This window comes from Hibiscus syriacus, unplaced genomic scaffold (genome assembly GCF_006381635.1).
Source record: "Hibiscus syriacus cultivar Baekdansim isolate YM2019G1 unplaced genomic scaffold, ASM638163v2 tig00110198_pilon, whole genome shotgun sequence".
Classification (NCBI taxonomy): Eukaryota; Viridiplantae; Streptophyta; class Magnoliopsida; order Malvales; family Malvaceae; genus Hibiscus; species Hibiscus syriacus.
In genome coordinates, this window is record NW_024062623.1 from 139,148 (window position 1) to 164,868 (window position 25,721).

Here is a 25,721-nt window from a genome sequence, read left to right on the forward strand (position 1 = left end):
ATTAATTGAATTTTAAAATATTTATGTGTATCAAATTAAAATTTATTAGGCTTTAATATTTTTAATGGGTCTAGAGAGATTGACCTAAACATAAATGAACGCACATAAACGAACATATTACTGAACGTTCACGAGCGTAAATGAACGAACGAGCCTTCTGTTCATGTTCGTTCATTTAATTAAACGAACAAAAAATATTGTTCATGTTCGTTCGTTTAATAAATAAACGAACATAAACGAACTTCCGGCCGAACGATTTACGAACGATTCGCTGAACGTTCGGTTCGTTTACCTGCCTAATTTGAATAATTATAAGTAAACAATTTAATATATATATAACTTTAGACCTTCATAATACATATAACTTTTTTTAGGAATATACATAACTTATTAAGAAAGCTCAATTATTATCCTATCAAACGACGCAATGATATTAATTAACCTTCAAAATCATTCCTTCTATTTAAAAGCGTTAAATTAATGCTTTTATTGTTCCGAGGAAGGGATTAACCTTATTTCAAATTGTACATTAGATAGACAGTTTTAGAATATTCCGAGAAATTACGAATTTCTTAAATCAAATTTAAACTGTATTTTTATTTTTTTTATTCTCGTTGATGATAATAAATTGAACTTATCATTTTTATATTTTATTTCTTTCGACGTAAATAGAATACAGTTGACAAAGGAACAACTATTGATCGATATTTTTATGTTGAAAAGAATTATTCATATAAAATAAAAAAAAAGAATATAAATATTATGAAAGTTTCAACTCATTTCTCAATTGTGTTGAAAAGTATTTATAATGTTTTAGCTGATAACACAAAATTATATGACATTAACATCGATAAAACTAAAAAAACATAACACCATACGAAAAAACAATTCAAACCCACAATGATACATAAATCATTAGAGTATACAGACTTGTATGAATATACTATCCAAGTTACAACTTACTCATCTTCACGGGTCCCAGTTGTTTTGCCTTTGCTCTTAACACATGCTTTTGGATCTTACCTGTAGCTGTCTTCGGCAATGGACCAAACACCACCGATTTAGGAACCCAGTAAGCCGGCATTTTCGACTTGCAAAACTTCATTATGTCCTCCGCTAACTGCTGCTCTTCCGATTTGTCAACCTCCACTTTCAAAGTCACGAAAGCGCAAGGTGACTCTCCCCACCGTTCATCGGCCCTGGCTACCACGGATGCCTCCAACACCGCAGGGTGTAGGTATAGACTATTTTCTACCTCAACACTGCTGATGTTTTCACCTCCGGATATGATGATGTCCTTTGATCTATCTTTTATTTCAATGTACCCATCTTGGTGTTTCACACCGAGGTCCCCAGAGTGAAACCAGCCATCCGCGAATGTCTCCTCATTTGCTTTCGGGTTCTTTAAGTAACCCTTCATCACAACATTTCCGCGCATCACTACTTCTCCCAAAGTTTTTCCATCAGCGGGGACAGGCTCACATGTTTTGGTATCAATGACGTCTAGTCGTTCTAAAGTGGTGTATCGAACTCCTTGACGTGAATTTAGAAGAGCCTGAGTTTCATCCGGAAGTGAGTCCCACTCGGGCTTCCATGCACAAATCGTAGAAGGACCATAGGTTTCTGAGAGACCGTAAGTGTGAGTGACTCGGAAGCCTTTCCGAGACATTGCGAAGAGAACAGCAGGAGGCGGGGCAGCACCGGCTGTCATTACTTGAACAACATGTGGGAGGGGTAGAATGGTGTCCTCAGCTGGGGCATTAACTATGGTATTAAGCACCACAGGTGCACCACAGAAATGAGTCACGCCATACTTTGCTATAGCCGAATAGACTCCCTTTGCTGTTACCTGCAGATACAAAGCACTACTGTATTTAACACCAGTGTCTTATAAATTCACGACTCCGACATTTACATCTAAGTAAAGCAACTATTGTGCATCAAAATTACCTGTCGAAGACATATGTTTGTTCCACAAAGAGCTGCAAGTGCCCAAGTGAAACACCAACCATTGCAGTGGAACATAGGGAGAGTCCACAAGTATACAGCTCCTTCATTCATTCCCCATACAAGAGGATTACCCAAAGACATTAAATACGCCCCTCGGTGATGTAAAACAACCCCTTTCGGGCTGGCGGTCGTGCCCGACGTATAACCCAATGATATACTTTGCCACTCGTCCTTGGGAGGTTTCCAAGCGAATTCAGGGTCACCACTTTCTAAGAACTCCTCGTACTCGATGGCTCCTTTTTGCAAAGCGTACCTGAGTTCTTCGGGATCACAGAATTCGTCCCCTACGACAACCAGAAGCGGAGGCTTGAAATGGCCTTGGCTTTCTTCCTTCATGATTTTCAAAGAATCCTCTGCTAAAGTGAAGAACTCTTGGTCCACAATGACAATGGCAGATTGTGAATGGCCCAAGAGGAAAGCGATGGTTGAAGCATTTAGTCGAATATTTACTGGGTTTATAACAGCACCACACATGGGGATTCCAAAATGAGCTTCGTAGGTCGCAGGGATGTTTGGTGCAATCACAGCTACCTGCCAATAGTTCAAAATAACTGAACAAGTCAAATACATAAAGAATTAAGAGCAATTGAATCACTAAACTTCCATAAAAGCATTTCTTCCTTTAAATATACGAAAAACTTCAAAATTAAAGTTATAACACATTCATATCGAACATATGTAGAGATTCATATCCGAAGCTCAATAACCATTCTCGGTACTATAATAATTTGTTATTAAAAATTAAACATTTCCAGCGTTTTTCTAATAGAGTAATTGCTAGAGTTCCACCAGATTTCGATCTGATTCAAATTGAGTCGGGAAAATGGAAAAACAGGAAATTTAGTTTGATTTAAGACAATTAGTCTATTCCATTTTATATTAATTGAGAGTAATAAACATAATTTGACTAATGTAATTAGTTAATTATCTTGTTTATAAATATTAGAGTTTATGGTTAGATGTGAAGTTTTATTTTTCTATTTTTGATATTAGTAAAATTTCTCCACTTCTATTTGTTATTTTTTCTAAAAATATTTTCTACGTAAAATCTTAATATCTATTTTATTATTCAGTCAATATTATTGTTGTTATCTTTCAATATTAATACATTTGGCAACTGCAACAAGACCATCACCAAATATTGACTAAAGTAAACAAATCTATCCATATGCATAGGGACGAAGCTAAAAGTATCACGAACAATGTGTGTGTACGTGTGTATTTAAAGAAATATATATAGAAAAAAATTAAGACAATATTCATCAATCAATCCAAAACATACCTTAGTATTTAACAATTTACAAACCTAAATTTGAAATTAGTAAACATCAATCTCTTTATACTGCAACTAAAAAAGTTGGAAAGCGGACAAAAAATCCATAAGATTCCTTTTCTTTTTTTCATTTCATTCTCTTTGTTTGTTTGTTTTTTTCTACTCGGCAAGTAAAGCATGACTAGAAACGCATGAACTACGAGGGGATATTTAGATTACCGTGCTACCGACTCCGACGGACCGTTTAGACAGAGCCGACGCCAAACGACGGCAACGCAGATAAGTTTGGAGCCACGTGTAAGTACGAGATCCATGGACCACCGATTTTCTGGTCGGATGAACCGTGGCGGCTCTTTCCAAGAACCACAACGGCGTCAACGCGGTGTAGTTTGCGGCGTTCTTCGGAAGATCGTCGATATCTCTGATCTCCATCACCGTCGATTCACCAACTTTCTCAGTTGTAATTTTTTTTCCTTGTTTGGCTCAATTTTTGTTGTTGGACTTTTGGGGCATATTCCTGAAGAGATTGTATTTATTACGGAGAATAGTGTCTAAGGCGCCACGTGAAGTGTTGAAGAAAATATTATACTTTTATTTATCTATTAAATATCCATTTATCTATAATTTCATTAAATTAATATAAAAGTATCATTCAATATTTTTTACAATAAATATAGTTATAGAAAACAAAATATTAATAAATTACTCATAAATCATTTTCTTAAAAAAAATCAACTGCTTATCACATGGTTAGAATTTCAAAATTTGTTGTTGTGATTGAGTTTAAAAATAACTTTTAAATGTATTTTTTCTTCTTCAGAAACAGCCTAGCTATTTCTTCAACGACCTTATTGCATTCTCGAGGGATATAAGTATTTTCAGGGGATTGTTTCAGGAAAGTCGGGTTAATATACGGTTAATATATGGCAGTACCAGATACATTAAAATGTATTTAATAAATTCGGTTTAGTGGTATCTATTATGTAGACAACTAATAATGTTTTAGGTAGAAAATATGAAAAACTATTAAAAAATTTGGTAACCGGTAAACTTTGGTTATCGGTAAGTATCTATCATTTTATAAAGTGTACATACTTTTACTTTTAACATATCAAGTAAATTTACCGGTTTTGTCATAATAAATCTGGTTTTGTCATATTTTTACCTGTTATATTGTAAAGTATCTATCCTTTTTATAAAAGTGTCTATACTTATTTCACTGTGAAAATATATTTATTATTATCTTTGGTTAATATTGTTAAATTTAAATTCTAAATAATATTTTATAAAATATCAAAACAATCAAATAATTTTGTGTGTACATGAAATTATTAAATTAATATTGTAGGTGAAAAACATGAAACACTATTAAAAAAAATTGAAACATAAATTACATAACTTTAAAAAAGTATATATCATTTTTATAAAAATGTTCATACTTATTTCACTGTGGAAAACATATTTATTATTATCTTTGGTTAATATTGTTAAATTTAAATTATAAATAATATTTTATAAAATATCAAAAAAATCAAATAATTTTTTGTGTAAATGAAAATATTAAATTAATATTGTAGGTGGAAAACATGAAACACTATTAAAAAAAATTGAAACATAAATTACATAACTTTAAAAAATATATATATCATTTTATAAAAGTGTCCATACGTATAAAAGTAGGTCTAAGTCATGAAGAAATATTAAAAAATTGTGCTACCGGTTCGTGTCGATCCAAATAAAAAATGTGTCGATCCAAAACGATATAACAGGTAAAACTATGACAAAACCGGTATAGAAATGATAAAATCGGTAAAACGTTACCGGATACATTGAAAGTGTCGGTACTTTAATATAAGGATCGACACTTTGTGAATTTAAAAGAGAAGCAGTTTTAAATCCTATAAAGTGTCGATACTTTTAAAAAATATATCGATCCACAACGATATAACAGGTAAAAATATGATAAAACCGGTATCAAAATGATAAAACCGGTAAAATGATACCGGATATATTGAAAGTGTCGATACTTTCGTAAGTACGTGTAATAAATTATCGACACTTTCAAAGAAATAGGTAATTATCCTTTCGAAAGTATCGACACCTGACATAAAAGTATCGACACTTTTGTATTTGTATCGATTAAATATAAAACATATCCGATGAAATATAAGCTAAATATCCTCTGAAAATAGATAGAACGGACAAGTTTTTGAAATCGAAGCGTAATTGTTGTTGCATTTCAGAAGGCGTTTCTAAAGCGAAGTTTGTTTGTTGCTGCAGTCGAATCGAAAAGTATGTTGTCGAAGCCCTAATTTTTTATTATTACAGTAATCGCGATAGGGTTTTTATGTGTTGTTTGGGGTTTTGGAGTAAAGAAGAATTTGGGAACGATTGCAGGTAGAAAGTGATATTCAAGGAAAAATATAAATGTCGATACTTTTATTAAATATTATAGGTAGAAAATGATATTATAGGTTGTATAAATGTGCCGACACATTTTGGTGTGGCCATTCAAATTCTTTTGAAGAAAACCGTTTTACCACAAGAGTAGTTATCTATATTTGTATATTGAATAAAGTGTATGTAACAAAATAATTTGATTTGCGTAAACTGATATATGAAGGAAAAATGGAGTCAATGGGTTGGAAAATTGTTGGTGGAGCAGATGACTTTGAAATTGAGGCCGAGACTCGAAAGCAACCCAAGGGTGGATATATGTACTTCTAGTAAGTATCAATGTCTTTTTGTTATTATTGTTGAAATGGTAATTGGATTAAAGTATCGATAAACTTTAAATTGATTACAAATTTTAAATGTTGACAGTATGGCCGAATGCAAAAGGATGAAGGAAGATGGCACACAGAGCGGTTCGGTATGTAAAATGAAATTGAATTTGAGTAGTATTTAGTGTTAATGTATTGATTAAGAAACGTTTATGTTTTATATTAGGTGACAAAAGATGTGAGATCCAAATGGAATTCAATGAGTGATGCTGAAAAGGAACCTTACATCACACAATCAAGGAATGATAGTAAAGAATACAAAGAACGGAGGAAAGCACATGAAAATAAGGTATTCATTAAACTTGTAAATACGTTGGTACAAAATATATAAGAACTATAACATTATATATTGTTAAAAAATGTAGGAAGTATCGACAAGATGCAGCATTAAAAGGGTGAATTTATTAATTAAACACCTTAAGGAGAAGGGTCAGTTGAATGTGCTGGGAGAAATAGGTTTTGGATCGTTGGTAGGAGTAAGGGATCGACCTATTCGGAGGGAATTGTGTCGATCCTTGATGGCGCAATTTGATGTCAGGCAATGTATTGCTAAATATGGTGATTTTTCATTTCCTCTCGGGATCCCATGTGCTGCAGCCGTATTGGGGGTAGAAAATGAAGGCAAAAGTGTTGTAGAAGTTTGTAATAGTAAGGACTGGAAAGCACTTGCCTCCAAATATGGTTTGAAGCATAAGGTGACATATGCTGAAATTGAAGAGGAAATAAAAAGTAGATCTTACGTTGGGGATGAGCTGAAGGCCAGAGTTCTATTATACCTTGTCGGTATCTTTCTTTGTCCAACGGGTAATACGTCAACGAACAAAGAACATATGAAGCTCATTTGTGATGAAGGCTTGAAGGGTGAATTCAATTGGGCTGAATATATCCATTCGAGATTGATTAAATCAATAATCACCTTTAAAAAGGGCAGCCAGAGATACCTCAAAGGGTGCATAGCAATCTTAGAGGTAAATGAGTTGAAGAACTTTTTTGTGTTTTTATATAAAAATATAAATTTTATTATAAATGCAGGTTGCACTGTTCGATTTTTGGTCGGGCTGTGAGGCAGTGCCGACTTATGAAAGAACCGGAGTGGCACGCATCCGTGCATGGGGGAAGGAAGAGGTGGTTAGAGTGATGGTGAAGTTGAAGTTGGATAGAGCGAAGAAGCAAGAAAGGGTAATAAATGTAATTAAATAATATTAAGAATATAATCAATGTCTTAATATTGTAATTTAATTTTGAAGTTTATTGGCAAGGATGTAAAGGAGGCAGTGGAGGCAGAGGAGAAGAAATGAGGGATGGTTGTATTGGGGGATGACGGTGAGTGGGACGATGGTGAGGGAAAACGTAGTAACTTCGACATTTTGATGTCTGAATTGGCTGATATCAAAAAAATCCAATTTGAAATCATGCAAAGACAATCAAGAGTCGAAGAGAAACTTGAGAGAGTCGAGATACACTTGAGAGGCATAAGGGGTAGTGGAAGGAAAAATAGATGGAGTGGTGAAAGAAGTAGAGGTGTGAGGGGTGAAGTGGTGAAAGAAGTTGGGGTGTTAAGGGGTGATATTAAGATGGTGACGGGTGAAAATTTGAGGAGTGGTGAAGGAGGTTGTGGAATTGAGGAGTGAACTTACGGGGGTGAAGGGGTGGTTGATAAATACTTGGATGAAGGAGATCAATTGAAGGGTGAAATAAAAGAGATGAAGAGCTATGTAGAAAAAATACGATGAACTGAAAATATGAAGAAGAAAAGAGGGAGGAGAAGAAGAAGAGATGGAAGAAATGAGGAGGAAGGAAGTCAATGTCATTTATACACCGGAGAGTGTTATAGCAGCAGATTTGGATTCGGAATGTCCTGCACCCCAGAAGAAGAAGCAGAAGGTAAGTTGAATAAAAGAAAACTTTTGAGTGAGTTTTATTATGTTGTTGTGACAAAAATTTGTATGCAAAATTGTAGGTTGAAAAAGCGGATATTCCAAGCGGAATTGATGACATCGAAGCTGCAATTTGTGATTATTTATGGAATAGCGAGTTAGAATCGGAGTAAGTGAAATATATTGTTTTGTGAGTGATATTTAAATATTTCATGACAACATATTAATCCTAATGATTCATACATATATTCTGTAATCTCAATGGGAAATCAATTCGCTACTGTATACGACGTTGCAACGTTGAAGCCTACGGAATGGGTTGGCGGTGTGGTAAGTAGAAAGTAGAAAATGTTTAAAACTTATTGAATATGTTCTGATTGTGTAATTAATTTTGTTAGGTTATCGATTTGCTCGCCTGGACAGTATGCTACGATTCTCAAAAGTCACTCCGGAGGATTGGCTACCTTCCATACCTCTTAGCGGTGAGTTAAATTAATAAATGTTGAAAAGTAGTGTTATAGACGGTAAATTAATAATGTTTGTTGCGTAATTGCAGCAACAGGCGTTGGATGCCAACAACAAAGAAAGTGTTGAGGGTATTGCTAGCTTATGGGGTCTCATATTGGATAACTATGTGAAATTCATCGACTGTGAGAAGGTAAGACACCATACCAATTGCAAATGATGTTTTCGGATATAGAATGTTGAATTTTGTCAAATTGGGTGTGAAATTTGTTGCAGATCATGATCACAATAAACTACCATAATTCACATTGGTATCTGTTGGTGTTGGATATGGTAGATCGTGTTGCAACAATATATGATAGTATGTTTACAACTGAAGCAGCTAAACTGAGAGTGAAGGATGCTAAGAGATTGGTATGTATGTATGTATGAAAGGACATTATGTAAATTATAATGCATAATTTTTTTGGTGCATAACTTCTTCTATTTTAATGCAGATTAAAATATTAGATTCTTATAATAAGAAACGCATTTGGGTTGAATCCTGTGGATCTCTAGGAAAGTATCCCTTGAAAAATTTCAAATTTGTGGAGCATAAGAAGAATAAGCAATTAAATAGGTATGAGATGTTATCACAAATAGAAAGCTTAATTTATGCAGTATTCATCATAATTGGCATGTGTGGTTTTCAAATTTTGTAACAGACATGATTGCGGCATGTATGTGATGATGTGGATGGAATCGATCGGTTCTACAGGGCAACTGGTGATTTTGTAAGTGGATAGAAAAATTCGTTTGTGGTAAAATTGTTAAAAGTCGTAGATTGAATGCTGTAGTTGACAGTACTTAACGTTCTGACAATTTGAATATAGGTTGTTGGAGACTGGGATCGATCGCGAATATTAAACGATCTCGTAAGCTACAATCAAAATGAACGAAGACAGGAGATAACAAAAGCTGCCATATTACATAAGAATAACAAAAGGATGCAATGATGTAAATGTAGGGTTAATTTTGTATAAGATTTATAATTTTGTATACGATTATATTTTGTATGTGAATATAATTATGAATGAGATGAGAAAAGTTAGCCGTATGTTGTTGTACATGTTTCTTATACAATTAAGGGTCATGTTGATACTTTGAAGTAAAAGACAAATTACAATATGGCCAACAGGGTGCAACCATAAAGTGTCGAACCATATATAAAAAGTGTCGATCCCAAAAACATCGAAAACCAAAAGTATAATGTAATATGTAATTTTTCAATCTAACTGGTACAAGTATACCGGTTTTATGAGAGAATATGTCTAAATAATGTGTCGACACTTTTTTAGTTTGTGTCGATATTTTTGTTCCAGAATGAATGGCCAACAGGGTGCAACCATAAAGTGTCGATCCATATATAAAAAGTGTCGATCCCAAAAACATCGAACCCAAAAGTATAATGTAATATGTAATTTTTCAATCTAACCGGTACAAGTATACCGGTTTTTTTGAGAGAATATGTCTAAATAATGTGTCGACACTATTTTAGTTTGTGTCGATATTTTTGTTCCAGAATGAATGGAAAACAGGGTGCAACCATAAAGTGTCGATCCCAAAAACATCGAACCTAAAAGTATAATGTAATATGTAATTTTTCAATCTAACAGGTACAAGTATATCGGTTTTATGAGAGATTATGTCTAAATAATGTGTCGATACTTTTTAGTTGGTGTCGATATTTTTGGTCCAGAATGAATGGCCAACAGGGTGCAACCATAAAGTGTCGATCCATATATAAAAAGTGTCGATCCCAAAAACATCGAATCCAAAAGTATAATGTAATATGTAATTTTTCAATCTAACCGGTACAAGTATACCGGTTTTTTAGAGAATATGTCTAAATAATGTGTCGACACTATTTTAGTTTGTATCGATATTTTTGTTCCAGAATGAATGGAAAACAGGGTGCAACCATAAAGTGTCGATCCATATATAAAAAGTGTCGATCCGAAAAACATCGAACCCAAAAGTATAATGTAATATGTAATTTTTTAATCTAACCGGTACAAGTATACCGGTTTTATGAGAGAATATGTCTAAATAATGTGTCGACACTTTTTAGTTGGTGTCGATATTTTTGGTCCAGAATGAAGTGAAAACAGGGTGCACCTATAAAGTGTCGATCCCAAAAACATCGAACCCAAAAGTATAATGTAATATGTAATTTTTCAATCTAACCGGTACAAGTATACCGGTTTTATGAGAGAATATGTCTAAATAATGTGTCGACACTTTTTAGTTGTGTCGATACTAATTTAAATATCAAGTGTTTTTCCACCGTTCACTATATAGTACTCTTAATCGAGAAACCCTAAACATAAAGGCAAGCAGGCAGAAGATAACTTCCTCTTTCTTCTACCGTTTCATAAGTGACGATCAGATCAGGTAAATTTATCGATATTTTAGGGGTTTGATTGATTTCTATATTGGAGTTTTTTCCCTGAATGTGTTTGTGTTCCATTGTAATAGCATCCAACCAAAATGGCTCCAAAACGTCAGCGTCAGAAGCGAGGTCTTTCTCAAAGCTCTTCTCAACCCAGTTCTTCTTAACCACAACCTCCTTATGTAACAAACGATTCTTCTCAGGAATCAGGTCATTCGAACTCTGAACTTTAGATCCGATATGGAGAAACAAAGATGGCATACGAGTTTAAAGTAAGGAAGATCCGTCCGAACGAAGTGTCATTGACCTGGGTTTCTGTTTGATGATAAATATGCATTAGTTTTAAATCCATATTTACATCTTGGGGTTGGCTTGAATTCCTTGGTGTAGAACCAGATATTATCCCAACCTAGTTAGAGTCTTCTACAACAATGCTTCCTTACAGCACGAGCCTAATAAGACTAATATAATAGGAATTATACACATGTCATGGGAAGGATATATATATCTCCAGAAACTATTGCGGAGGGTTTAGGTGTAGCGAATACAGGCGATTCATGAAAATGGTGTAGATTGGTCTACAATTAAACGGGTGCTAGAAATAGCCAATTCACCTCGATGTAGAGTCGAGAGTGTTTCACAAAATGCTCATATGGTATATCTGCCTGGGGGAAACATTCAACGCTTCGAGATAAATTATTGGGGATAGCAAAGTATAAATCCAAAACGGCTCCAACATTGCAAAACTCATATTTATACAATTATATATGGTCACAAAGGGAGCAACAATTTCAACTACACTACCATATGGATGTGTCATCACCCATCTGTTTGAAGAGAAGAAGAAGTTGCTTTTTCGCATGACGCCCCTGTTCGATTAACCCGCAAGATTGACATGGTATTATTAAAAAAGCGGGATATGATTTTGTTGAAAACTCGGTTGAAGCGTGTCAAGGAGGTCGGATTAGATCAAGAGAGGGAGGAAATGGACCCCGTTGGCCATGAAGAAGAGCAACCAAGTGGAGACGCAAAGATGGAAGAAGCTCCAGTTGCAGAGGATGTCACAATTAAGACCGTGATGGAATACATGGTCAATTTTCGGGAGCATATTGATTCCTTGTGAGTGGAATGCGATCCGATATTTCATCATTGCAACGTGAAGTCTCCATGTTTGCGTAACGAATTACGTCAACGACATCAAACGAGTTAGGTAATTCATTATCTATGTTTCTTAACATTTACACGTTATGAACTTATTTTATTTTCTTTTAACAGATGTGGACAACCAAGCGGTCGTAGAAGATGAAGCTGACGATGAAGATGACGATGATGATGACGATGAAGCTGACGATGAAGATGATGACGACGACGATGATGATGATGAAGATGATGATCCAACAAGTATATCGTGGCTACAACGCCGCCTTCAAGAAACTTTTTAATTTTTGATCTCAATGTGTCCTTGCCTACATCCCAAGACTGCATGCAGGTTTTAATTCTATTCTTTTGTATCCATTATTTTAACATATAGCGTAGAACTTTAATCTCATTTTCTTCATGTTGTAGATGTTGTCATCAGAAATGATTATTTGAATTTATGCAATTTGTGTCGACAATTTGTTGTTGCCCTTTAGTCTTCAAGATGAGGTTAGAACATGTTTGAAGCAATTGAATTAACTGTAGTCAAAATCGTATTATACATTGAATGTTAACATTCAAACTTGATTACAATCTCAGGCATAACGTCGACCGTGTACTTGAGAAACTACCTGTATTTTCCGAGCATTTTCTATTCGTGTGGGTAAGATGAATGTCATTACAACTTGCTGACTTTTCGTTGTCTATGATTCCTACATATTTATGTTCGACTGTTTGTGATCAGGATCAAAAAAAATGCAAAACATACGATTCTGTTACCTACTGTAAAGATCTCAATGATGTTTGGAACGCGTGTCCAGATTTTAACGAGCTAAATACACTTTTAGTCGATGATTCAGCGGAAAAAATGATTTATAATCCGGTAAGTTGCATTTATGCAATATGTTTTTTCCAGTTGAACAGGTGTTCAGACATTAATTATTTTAACAACTTATGTGTTATTTATAGAAATACAATTACATATGTCCACATACCTTTGACGCTGCTTCCCATTCGAACGACAATGCTCTAGGTATGACACAAATTTATTCAGCTTATGCGAATTTAGTTTTATTGTTAGTAAATTGCACCTCATTAGTTTGATAATGAAATTTTTATGTATGTCCTCAGAAAAAGGCAGAACATACGAGAGTATTTGGAAAATTTGTTGAAGGCCTCTAATGTTCCGAACTTCGTTAGAAATAACCCTTTTCATCGGATAATTTTGTTGTCGGTACATTATTTGAACATTCTTGTGTATTTATATTTTGGTGTGATTATATTGTGTGTATATTTTCATTAATTATTCCATATTTGCTTCTATATGTACATATACATTTGAGGATTGTTGAAATATCAATACTAATGTATTTTACATCTGCATGCAAATGTATCGAAACACATGACTATAGCATTGTTTTCGATGATATCCACAATAAAGTGTCGATTTAAAAAAGTGTCGACTGAAAAATGTAATAGACAATTTTGTAATATAACGGTATAAAATATCGGTTTACTTATAAAATAGGTAAATATAAGCGCTACCTATTATATAACTAACAATATTATTAAATTAAAAAACAATAAACATATATTACATATTTATTATTATCTTTGGTTAATGTTGTTAATTTAAATTCTAAATATTATTTATAAAATATCAAAACAATCAAATAATTTTTTGTGTAAATAAAATTATTAAATTAATATTGTAGGTGGAAAACATGAAATACTATTAAAAAAATTGAAACATAAATTACATAACTTTTAAAAAAAGTATCGATCCTTTTTAAAAAGTATGGACACTTTCAATATAATAGGTAAAAAATGATGTATAGGTAGCGCTTATATAATGTAATAGATATCATTTATATAATGTAATAGGTAGTGGTTATATTGTAAAATATCTATCCTTTTTATAAAAGTGTCTATAATTTTTTTCACTGTGGAAAACATTAATTTAAGGTTATCTTTTGAGTGAGTTTTAAGATATTAATTTAGTAATTATAGGCGTCTAATGATATTTTTTACATTACGATATATATTATATTAAATTAAAAAATCTAATATATTTATAAAATATCAAAAACAATCAAATAATTTTTGTGCAAAATGAAATTATTAAATTAATTGTAGGTGGAAAACATGAAACATACTTAAAAAAAATTGAAACATAAATTACATAACTTTAAAAGAATATGTGTCATTTTATAAAAAGTATGGACACTTCAATATATAGGTAAAAATATGATGTAATAGGTAGCGCTTATATAATGTAATAGGTATCGTTTATATAATGTAATAGGTAGTGGTTATATGTAAAATATATCCTTTTATAAAAGTGTCCATACTTTTTTCACTGTGAAAACATTAATTTAAGGTTATCCTTTGAGTGAGTTTTAAGATATTTAATTTAGTAATTATAGGCGTCTAATGATTTATTTTTACGTTACGATATATATATTATTAAATTAAAAATTCTAAATATTATTTATAAAATATCAAAACAATCAATAATTTTGTGCAAATGAAATTATTAAATTAATATTGTAGGTGGAAAACATGAAACATACTTAAAAAAAAATTGAAACATAAATTACATAACTTTAAAAGAAGTATCGATCCTTTTTATAAAAAAGTATGGAACACTTTCATATAATAGGTAAAAATATGATGTATAAGGTAGTAGGCTTATATAATGTAAAGGTATCGTTTATATAATGTAATAGGTAGTGGTTATATTGTAAGTATCTATCCTTTTATAAAAGTGTCCATACTTTTTTCACTGTGGAAAATTAATTTAAGGTTATCCTTGAGTGAGTTTTAAGATATTAATTTAGTAATTATAGGCGTCTAATGTATGTTTTTTACGTTACGATATATATTTATTAAATTAAAAATTCTAAATAATATTTTATAAAATATCAAAACAATCAAATAATTTTTTTGTGCAATGAAATTATTAAATTAATATTGTAGGTGGAAAACATGAAACACTATTAAAAAAATTGAAACATAAATTACATAACTTTAAAAGAAGTATCGATCATTTTTATAAAAAGTATGGACACTTTCAATATAATAGGTAAAAATATGATGTAATAGGTAGCGCTTATAATGTAATAGGTATCGTTTATATAATGTAATAGGTAGTAGTTATATTGTAAAGTATCTATCCTTTTATAAAGTGTCCACTTTTTTCACTGTGGAAAATATTAATTTAAGGTTATCATTTGAGTGAGTTTTAAGATATTAATTTAGTAATTTAGGCGTCTATGATTTATTTTTTATGTTACATATATATTATATTAAATTAAAAATTTTAAATATATTTTTAAAATATCAAAACATCAAATAATTTTTTGTGCAAATGAAAATTATTAAATTAATATTGTAGGTGGAAAACATGAAACACTATTAAAAACAATTGAAACATAAATTACATAACTTTAAAAGAAGTATCGATCCTTTTTATAAAAAGTATGGACACTTTCAATATAATAGGTAAAAATATGATGTAATAGATAGCGCTTATATAATGTAATAGGTAGCGTTTATATAATGTATTAGGTAGTGCTTATATTGTAAATTATTTATCCTTTTTATAAAAGTGTCCATACTTTTTTCGCTGTGGAAAACATTAATTTAAGGTTATCTTTTGAGTGAGTTTTAAGATATTAATTTAGTAATTATAGGCGTCTAATGATTTATTTTTTACGTTACGATATATATTATTATTAAATTAAAAATTCTAAATATTATTTTATAAAATATCAAAACAATCAAATAATTTTTTGTGCAAATGAAATTATTAAATTAATATTGTAGGTGGAAAACATGAAACACTATTAAAAAAATTGAAACGTAAATTACATAACTTTAAAAGAAGTATCGATCCTTTTTTATAAAAAGTATGGACACTTTCAATATAATATAATGTAATAGGTAAATTTGCAATGCTATCGTATAATATACGGTTACTTATAAAATAGGTAATATAAGCGCTACCTATTACATTATATAAGCGCTACCTAGTATGTTATTGTACTTTATAATATTTCCGGTTAAATAATATAACATAACCGGTCTAAATTTTAATCGGTCACTTGTTTAACCGGTTACGCCGTATATTAGCCGTTTTTTAGGCGCCGCACCGCATAACTACCCGTATTTTCAGCCTCAAAAACAGTTTTAGAAATGCTAATCTGGATCTTAATAAGTTGATAAAGATTTTTAAGTTCAAATATCAAAGTAATGAAAAGAAAATATTTAGTTAAAAAAAACTAATTCAAACCGAATTGGAACAATAGTATAAATTTCTTTTATATTTTTAAATAGTTATTATAATATCATTTTTTTTATTTTTTTTGTCAATTAAGTCTTTATTTATTAAATAAAATAAGAATTTTAAAATTTAAGTCGATCCAATGTGAAGTTTTACCTTAAAAACAGTCGATTAAAATCCTTTTAAATCCGAATTGAGTTGAAAATCAAATAAAAAAAGTATAATACTTAAACTAGAATTGAATTAATTAGATTCGATCCATTGTCATCTGAATTAGAGCCATTTATTATATTAAGCCTTGTTTAAATGTAGAGATTATCTAGCATTTTTTTAAATAGTTTGATATCCTTCTTCAAATATTATATGAAACCAAGGCTTATTTTTTTAATTAAATGTGTATTTTATTTTAATAAAATATTTTTATTTTGTATTTGAGTGTTGCATATCGATTAGTAAATGATTTCTTTGAAATTAAAATCTAAACTGGTTAGTAAAATAAAAAATATCATGAACGCTCATGTAAAACAATATCTATTTAAAAATTTTAATTATTTTATAATGAATGTTTATACACCCTACATATGTCACGCTTATACTCCGGAGCTCTAAGGATAATAACAATCTCTTAACTGCTGAGTTCGCTCGGTTCATGAGTTTATCAATTGATTTAAATATATTTAAATATTTATTTTAATAATTTAATATAATAAATCATGTATTTTAAATTTTATATCATATTTATTTCAAACATAATCTGAGCTGATAAATTAAATTTGGAAAGGAATTCATAGAAACGTCGAGGTTACAGAACTTTATGGTTAAGTATAACTTGCTTTGTGATATTCGTTTATATTAACTGTTTTGAAAAAAATATAAAAGTTTATATTAAATAAATTTATATTAGATGTAAAATTAGTTTCATATGGAAATAATATCAAATTTATTATACAAATAACGATATTTGAATGTTAATGTAAAATTAATTATAAATATATACATTTTCTAATCTTAATCTTAAGATTTCTGTTTATACAATAAATTTTATTAAAATTTTAATCAAGGTATGTATTTTTATAAGAATTTTAATAATTAAATTTAAAATTTAGAACTAAAGCAGTATAATGAATTACACAAAGTAATTATTCCTTTTAACTAGTATTAATTAAAAGTACGAACGTCACTGATGCGTTTTATTAGTAGCTGTGAATCTTTTTTATTTTATTTTATATATGAGTAAAACGAATCAAACCACAAACAGTAAGAGGTGTCGTGGTGTAGTTGGTTATCACGTCAGTCTAACACACTGAAGGTCTCCGGTTCGAGTCCGTGCGACGCCAAATTTTTTCCTCAAAACCGGGTGTTGCGTGTCAGGGTTGAAACCCCATGGGCCCAGATCTGGGAGACGCCAACAATGTTTATTTATTTTTCAAATTGACTGTTGCATGTCTGTGTTAAAAACACATGGGCCTGGCTAATTTTTTTTCTTCCTAACATCATTTTTTACTTGATCCTTTATTATTTTATTTAATATTTAGAAATATTTTTATCTATATACTACTAAATTAATTAAATATTATATTAATATATAAAATTTAAATAAAATTAATATAAAATAAAAAAATCATTTTCAAATCCCATCCAAACCTAGTAGGTTATAATACATTATAATTATTATCCATTTGATTATAAGTATATAAAGGTATTGATAGTATTTAAAAAGTTATGCGTAAAGTATACCAAAATTATTGAATTATGTTAAATAACTTTTTATGCTATTAATCTTTTAAAAGTTATAATATGATCATTCAATTTATCGAATGGTTATAAAATGATCATTAAATTTATTGAATGGTTATAAAACAATAATTAAATTTTATTAAACTATTACAAAATAATTATTAAATTATCGAGTTACTATAATCTCACAAATTCAAAATGATCAATTCGTAACGGTATGATAAGTGTAATGACTATTTCATAATTTTTAAATTTTAATGATTAAAATAATTATTTCAACAACTTCTAATATACTTTATCCTAATTTTATTTGTGATTAATTTAAACGGTAGTTAAATAGCGAAGGAGGTGATGATTAAGCTATTTGGCCAGGCCAATCAGATGTGTAGTAGTTGAACTTATAAATCAGCTTAGTACTTGAAAAGTAGAAAAATCAAACAACCGTCCACAGCATTTTCTATTGCAAACTTGTTTTATGATAATCAAAGACTCTTAATTTAATCTTTAAAGCAGTTCACATCTCACTATATATTTATATATACGTATAAAAAGCCAAAAGATAATCATGTGTAAAGAAAATAAATGAATAGTGGTTAAGGTTATGTATATATAATTATGTATAGCATATCTAGGTTATATTATTTTATTTAGTTTGATTAATTTTTTTTCGTGGAAAAATAATGAAGGAAAAAAGGTATCAGATGTTCTTGTCTTTTTAAAATAAAACTAATGTGGTCATCGTATTTTTTTTTCACCCAATGTAGATTTATCGGCGCTTATATAGAATAGTTTTATTAGATTAATCGTGACTTACAAATTTTGTTTGTGGTATTGATAGTTGGAATCTATTCGTTTGAATAACATACATTAACTTTGGTTGTGTTAATTTGCTTTGACCTTCATTTATCTATTAATTTGCAGATTTTAGTCATTGGATTCTTTCGTCAAGGTTACGAACATTATGCTAAGACCAATTTGTTTTGCGTATGTGGTTATGTATGTGCCTCGGCAGACATCGTTCAGGTCCGGGTTTATCGCTGTTTGTTATCGCAGCATTCCCTGGGACTAGTGAACCTGTATATGAGCCTTGACAGTGACAGCCGTAAACCCATCAGCCGAGTGCTTTGTTTCGAGTATCGTACTCTTTTTTCGCGTGATCCAGTAGTGCCTGCAGAAGACGAGTCCTGGTGGGAGGAGTTCCTATTGCAGTCGAGGCTTGCTTATTTGCTCTTCTCTACTTCCAAGCTCCTTAACATTTTGTCGAGCAATAAAGTGTCACTAAATACCCCGAAAGAGGCTAAGAAGTTTGCTTATAAAACTACTAACATATCCGATTGTCGGACATATTTGATTAAGTCATTCAAAGAAAATCGGGTTCCGTCTACACAAGATAAAAATAATTTACTTGAAATTGCTTTAAAGAACAGGCTAAGGACTGGCTGTTGTAAAGAATAATCGAATGCGGTAAATTACCCGAATACGATACTCGAGGTCAAGGTGTTCTTCATCTGAGTGCCATTCTTGGTTATACTTGGACTATTCATCTATTTTCATTGTCTGGTCTCTCACTGGATTTTCGTGATAAATATGGATGGACAGCTCTTCATTGGGCAGCATTTTATGGGTGGTATGTTTTCAGTTTATTCTTATTTCAATGATTGTTCGTTTAAGCGAACATATTTTTTCTTAAAAACCTTCATATGCAGGGGAAAGATGGTCGTTGTTCTTTTGCCTGCAGGGGCAAAGCCGAACTTGGTAACGGATCCCACCACCCGAAATCGAAATGGTTTTACTGCTGCTGATCTTGCATCTTCGAGGGGTTACGAGGGACTAGCCGCCTATCATTCAGAAGAGGCTCTAGTAGCACACTTCAACGATATGGCGGTAGCCGGATACACTAGCAGTTATCTTTGAACTAGTAGAACGGAGTCGACAAACTGCAAGAACCTTAACGAAGACGAACTATTTTTGAAGGAAACTTTAGCAGCTTATAGAACAGCCGCTGATGCAGCTGCACGGATACAAACAGCATTCGGGGAGCACTCCTTGAAAGTACGAACTAAAGCAGTTGAGGCTTCCAATCCAGCGAGGACAACCAAAACAGAAATAAAATATAATGTTAGGTGTGATTTTGAAAAAAAAATAGTTGGGTGACTAAAATAAAAAAACTATAGGAATAAATGGGATGACTAAATACGTAGTTTACCATTAATTTTTTTAATAGGTGATCAAAATATAACTTTAGATATAATTTAAAAAATAATAATTTGATGATCAAGACGAACTGCTAGAATACTTGGACGACTATAAGTAGTTTACCCTATATATTATATCAACCGTTAAAAATGTCTACGAATATTGCCTAGAAAATTGGAATAGAAAAGATTCTTTGACAATTGACATTGCACAAATTTAAACTAGGCAATTTTCCATGGCTTCCAAGTAAGGAGACAGTACCGTAAGATTCTTTGGTCAGTCGGTGTGGTCGAGAAAGCGATTCTGCGGTGGTGATTAAAAAGACGAGGTTTTCGCGAACTAAAAATCAACACATACGAACCAGTTGCAGAGCGAAGCCAAGAGCCCAAGAGACTGACACAGAAGAGGACTTCTATAGAGATGGCCGAAGACAAGGCGAAGAACGCATCAAAAAATCCGTTGTATGAGTACAGTCTTTGTTCCGATCAAAGAAAACACAGCAGGAGCACCGGAGGATGAAGTTGGCTCATGATAAAGCAAAGGTAAGTTACTGCCAATCCTTTAGTTTCTTTCGTTTCGATTTTGATACGTTCGATTCTGATCAAGTCCGCGCTTCGGGTGTACAAGCTAGGTGGAACTTGGATATAGGGTAATGCGCGATATGATCCCAGTGTAAATTTGCATAAGCAAAGATCTTTCTTTGTCCCTTGTTTCATTCTCTTGTGAAAGATGTTTCTATGGTTTGAGAATATAGTACTCCGCTCCAATTGTTAACAATAACAAATCTGATAAAACCACAAGAACCTCGGACAGAATTAGACCCTATTTTTTTGTGGCAAGAATGGAGTTGTATGCACTCCCAAGTACCAAAATCTTGTTTCTCAACAGAGAACATAACAAAATAAACAGAGTTTCAAGCATAAATACAATATTAAAATGAACTTCTCAACAAGGACCATACATGTTTTCTTATAGACATGGGAATTGTGTTATTGGTTTTGCTTTTTACTTAAATGTACTGAGAGAGCCATCGGAAACCATCACCGTACCCCATCTTACGCACGATGCTGCACATGAAAACTTCGAGCGGCCTTACGTTGGTGCCTTCCAGATTAACCTTCCCTTTCCCTGTTGTGAAGTTTGTCAACCCCATATGGTAACGTAATTCATCCTCTGAAGCCGCATAAGGTAGGTCGATCTTGTTCCCTAGAATGAGGAACGGTACATCTGCTAGTGATTCATCTGAAAGGAGGGCGTCGAGCTCCTTTTTCGACTCTGCGAATCGCTCCTTGTCGTATGCGTCGACCAGGTAGACCACAGCATCGACCTAGGTTACAATTGACATCGCATACAATTCAGTTTAGCAACAAACAAAAACAACCAAATTGAAGAATCAAATAGTAGGTCTCTTAAAAGTACTCTTTAAGGTTATTAGATGTATGTCTTTAGCTAATATGGAACTTGAATCATAGCTCATATCTATACAATCACACTTTTAGGATGAGACTTCTAACAAGTATGGAGTTCCAATCCCCGGAATATGGAACCCCTGCCCCTATCTCCAAACCTAAGAACTCCTTTGTATCGAATAATATTCGACCAATTCTTATAAAGTAATCATCATTAATATCATTAATATGAACAAGTGCATCATCATTCTCGGTAAAAACGACCTATGTTACTAGTACAATCCATTTTCCCCTTAAGAATTCGTATTAAGGAAACCTTCAGATATGACATTAAATAATGAATCTAGGATAGTATAGCTAATGACAGACCAGGGTAAGGAAGCTTAAATAGCTCCCTCCAGGGGAAAAGGGTCTGAAATCACACATGACTCCGAACATACGGAACGAATCGGTCCAAACCCTAAAACCATCCCAAAATGATTTCAATCGCATAGGAAAAGTTACCAATGTTATCCATACCTATGCAGATCAAAACAATCAAAATCAAAGCTCTTTAAAGGATGAAAAAAATGTCTATCCACAAAATTACAGCAAAAATATGGACACAAAACGAAGCAAATGCTAATTATCTGGATCCATGGCACTAAAGTTTAGGCAAAACTTTGCTGACTTTTGAGTTTTTTCACCATCATCAACCATCCATTAACAACATATGTGATGATAATATTTGATAAACACTTGACTTCTAATAAAACCAACAAACCAGAAAGTGTTTATATACATAGATGGACGGAGGGGCGTCAGGCTGATAATTTCAAGCTATCTTATGATTTAGATATTTTATATTGATAATCTATTTTTACCGCCTAAAATTTTATAAGTTCGTCCTATATAAATCATGTGTCCATATATATATATATATAGAGGTACACAATACACATCCACATGAATGCAAATACCTTGGCGTAATAGTCCTTCCAGACTCTACGAGCAATTCGATGGCCACCCAAATCAAAGGCCTTGAATTTGATCTTCCCTATGCTTAGTTCTTCCGATGTTGGGTACTGTGTTGGCTGATGCTGAACAAGTCTCTGCAATTTTCAACTCCCAGAATTTCACTCACGATTCAACAAATATACACTGAGCTACCATTTCCTTACTTTGCAGATGATAAGTACCAAACCAGAAAAAAGGTATTCGTATTTGATTATTACTTTGAAAATAAAATTGAAAAAAAGCAAAAGAAGAATTTACCTCATCTTTGAGCATATGGAGCAGAGTGGTTTTTCCAGCGTTATCGAGTCCCAGAAACAAGATCTTTGCTTCCTTCTGATACAAACCAAGAGATGCTAAAATCCCATAAAACCAATCTACAAGAAACATTTTCCTTTTTTGTTAATTGAAATTGAAGAATTGAAACAAAAATAAGAAGGAAAGTTCTCTTCTTCTTTCTTCTCTAGACTTCGGTTTGTTGGTTTTTAAAAGATTTTTCCGGGGTTTTGATTTATATATAGTCTTGAGCTGGCTAAACGGGACTGGTTTGGCCGGTGACGGTGCTGACGTGTGCGGTGAAATGGAGAGAGAAGTTACTGGAATCGCCGGTTATTTTAAAAAGTGTTGCCGCCGTGGAGGACGGTGATTGGTTGGTGCGCGTCATAAGGGGGTGACGTTGCCGTTTGATTTTAGAATAATTAATAGTAACTTAAATAGCTTGAATTTTTTAGTAATTAGTAAAATATTTTTTAAGTTTGAGTTTAGTTACTCAACTTTGTATTGTATATAAAAAAATATGAAGAAACATATATATATTGTATATGATTATAGAAAATCGTTTAAATTAGAATAAAATAATACCACAATATTATAAATATTTATAATTACATTTAAATATAAACTCGAATAACTTGACCCGAATAAAAAAATTTAAATAACGTTTGAGCTATACAATAATATTCATCAACTCAAATAACTTAAATTTTTTTACTCGATTCGATCGAATGCTTACCCATTGTACAATCAAAATTCTAATAACAGGGGGGCTTTATTAGAATTTATGAGGCCCAAAGCCCAATAAAAAGAGTTTAACCCCATTTTACGAGATGACTAAAACCCGACCCATATATAAATGTACAGTTCCGGGGCATTATCGTCTTTCAAATTCTCACACCAAGTAATTAGGGTTTCCAATTTTCCTCATATATAAAATCCAACAAGAACCCTCGCAAGTGCCTCAGCTACAGCATCTTGATATACATTTCTCTTCCGTCAGATTTTTGTTGAGCGAATATGGCTAAGTCAAAGAACCACACCGCACACAATCAGTCTTACAAGGCTCACAAGAATGGCATCAAGAAGCCCAAGAGGCACCGCCATACTTCTACCAAAGGGGTATAATTATTGTGTTATTTTCTTTATTCATTTTTGAGTAGACTTGTATTCTTGTTAATCTTTTAAATTTCCTTTTTTTTTGAATACGTGTAGATGATCCAAAGTTCTTGAGGACCAGAGGTACGCGAGGAAGCACAACAAGAGAATGGAGATCTGCCGCCGGAAGAGTAAATTTTAATGGAAAAAAGAATTAGCCCTGATTAGGGTTTTCTAATTAGGGCTGTTTTTTCTACCAAAGGGGTATAATTATTGTGTTATTTTCTTTATTCATTTTTGAGTAGACTTGTATTCTTGTTAATCTTTTAAATTTCCTTTTTCTTTTGAATACGTGTAGATGGATCCAAAGTTCTTGAGGAACCAGAGGTACGCGAGGAAGCACAACAAGAAGAATGGAGAGTCTGCCGCCGAGGAAGAGTAAATTTTAATGGAAAAAAGAATTAGCCCTGATTAGGGTTTTCTAATTAGGGCTGTTTTACTTTCTTCTATGGAATGTAGTGTTTGCCGAGCTTTAGTAGTGGCATTACCTTTTTTATTTTGGGGATTGTTGATTATATATTTGTTAGAAAAGATTTGAGATTGTGAGCTTTTCATTGAATTTTTAATAATACTATATACCACTAAGCTCTGTATGTTATTTTTTTATACTATTGAATTTTTAATTTTATTAATTCTAATATCAAATTTTATTTTTACATTCAATTATGTCACTGGTTGTTAAGTTACTAACCTGACGAAAATACTTTAGTGGTTTATAGTTTATCTTGAAAAAAAATAAAAAAACTTTGGGTAAGTTATGCATTTAAGTACCTAAATTATCAATTTGATATGTTTTAATAGTTAAACTTTTAATTTTTAAAAAAAAATCATACATAACATTTAGTTTTTGTTTCATTTGAGTATCTCATCGTTAAAAACTTAACAAATGAGCTCGCTTGTCATCGCATCTATAGTCGTCGCCCAATAAAGCTTTCAGTCCGCACTTTTTCGACTCTCTAAACGCGATTGTGACCCCCGTTTTATCGAAAAACGCCTAAATCTCTCCAAATCGACGATTGATATTTGCATCTTTCAATGCGTACAATAACATTAATGATAACTTCTTTACTTTTAAAACGTCAGTAGTCAAAGAATAAATTTATAAATACTTTAGTGGTTTATATAGTTTATCTTGAAAAAAAATTAAAAAACTTTGGGTAAGTTATGCATTTAAGTACCTAAATTATCAATTTGATATGTTTTAATAGTTAAACTTTTAATTTTTTTAAAAAAATCATACATAACATTTAGTTTTTGTTTCATTTGAGTATCTCATCGTTAAAAACTTAACAAATGAGCTCGCCTGTCATCGCATCTATAGTCGTCGCCCAATAAAGCTTTCAGTCCGCACTTTTTCGACTCTCTAAACGCGATTGTGACCCCCGTTTTATCGAAAAACGCCTAAATCTCTCCAAATCGACGATTGACTCTTTGATTTCTTCATTCTCCGATCTTCATGGTCAATCATCTAATGAACTTGAAATTTGACTATATTGGTTGACTCATCATTCTCTTGTGATCCACACTTTGAATTGATTGTTCATCCGTCGGAGTTATGCCACGTCAGTCCATCAGTTAAGGGTCTGTTTGTTTGGTTGTAATTGATTTTCTGAAAAATGAATTCCTGGAATTTGAATTCATAGAATTTGAATTACTGAAAAATGAATTACTGTAATTTAAATTCTGAAAAATGA

At 32.0% G+C, this 25,721-nt stretch overlaps 3 protein-coding genes and 1 non-coding gene across 4 annotated transcripts; 2 read left to right on the forward strand and 2 right to left on the reverse strand.

Moving 5' to 3' along the window:
• Window positions 1–892: 892 nt before the first annotated feature.
• On the reverse strand, window positions 893–24,943 carry LOC120218463 (acetate/butyrate--CoA ligase AAE7, peroxisomal-like). The gene is made up of 5 exons (XM_039215382.1): window positions 24,942–24,943; window positions 11,013–11,021; window positions 3,503–3,748; window positions 1,951–2,541; window positions 893–1,849 (listed from the first exon to the last, which is right to left on the reverse strand). Exons 3-5 carry the CDS (start codon window positions 3,713–3,715, stop codon window positions 953–955), a joined length of 1,701 nt encoding a protein of 566 aa, XP_039071313.1. The 5' UTR covers window positions 3,716–3,748; window positions 11,013–11,021; window positions 24,942–24,943; the 3' UTR covers window positions 893–952.
• On the forward strand, window positions 17,525–17,598 carry TRNAV-AAC. The gene has a single exon. It is a non-coding gene; the product is annotated as a tRNA-Val (tRNA).
• Window positions 21,135–23,059, reverse strand: LOC120218467 (GTP-binding protein SAR1A-like). Its single transcript, XM_039215385.1, has 3 exons — window positions 22,858–23,059; window positions 22,563–22,694; window positions 21,135–21,521 (listed from the first exon to the last, which is right to left on the reverse strand). The coding sequence occupies exons 1-3, from the start codon at window positions 22,984–22,986 to the stop codon at window positions 21,204–21,206; spliced, it is 579 nt and encodes a 192-aa protein (XP_039071316.1). The 5' UTR covers window positions 22,987–23,059; the 3' UTR covers window positions 21,135–21,203.
• LOC120218469 (60S ribosomal protein L29-1-like) lies at window positions 23,823–24,577 on the forward strand. Its single transcript, XM_039215388.1, has 2 exons — window positions 23,823–23,991; window positions 24,326–24,577. The coding sequence occupies exons 1-2, from the start codon at window positions 23,890–23,892 to the stop codon at window positions 24,407–24,409; spliced, it is 186 nt and encodes a 61-aa protein (XP_039071319.1). The 5' UTR covers window positions 23,823–23,889; the 3' UTR covers window positions 24,410–24,577.
• Window positions 24,944–25,721: the final 778 nt, after the last annotated feature.

Excerpts from the sequence above, each read along its gene's own strand:
- LOC120218467 (XM_039215385.1), bottom strand. The coding sequence starts at position 22,986 with ATGTTTCTTGTAGATTGGTTTTATGGGATTTTAGCATCTCTTGGTTTG. Across the intron at positions 22,695-22,857 it reads TCCATATGCTCAAAGATGAG|AGACTTGTTCAGCATCAGCC; the intron begins GTAAATTCTTCT and ends TGAAAATTGCAG. Across the intron at positions 21,522-22,562 it reads GGAAGGACTATTACGCCAAG|GTCGATGCTGTGGTCTACCT; the intron begins GTATTTGCATTC and ends ATTGTAACCTAG.
- LOC120218463 (XM_039215382.1), bottom strand. The coding sequence starts at position 3,715 with ATGGAGATCAGAGATATCGACGATCTTCCGAAGAACGCCGCAAACTAC. Across the intron at positions 2,542-3,502 it reads CCGTCGGAGTCGGTAGCACG|GTAGCTGTGATTGCACCAAA; the intron begins GTAATCTAAATA and ends AACTATTGGCAG. Across the intron at positions 1,850-1,950 it reads CAAACATATGTCTTCGACAG|GTAACAGCAAAGGGAGTCTA; the intron begins GTAATTTTGATG and ends TTGTATCTGCAG.
- LOC120218469 (XM_039215388.1), top strand. The coding sequence starts at position 23,890 with ATGGCTAAGTCAAAGAACCACACCGCACACAATCAGTCTTACAAGGCT. Across the intron at positions 23,992-24,325 it reads GCCATACTTCTACCAAAGGG|ATGGATCCAAAGTTCTTGAG; the intron begins GTATAATTATTG and ends GAATACGTGTAG.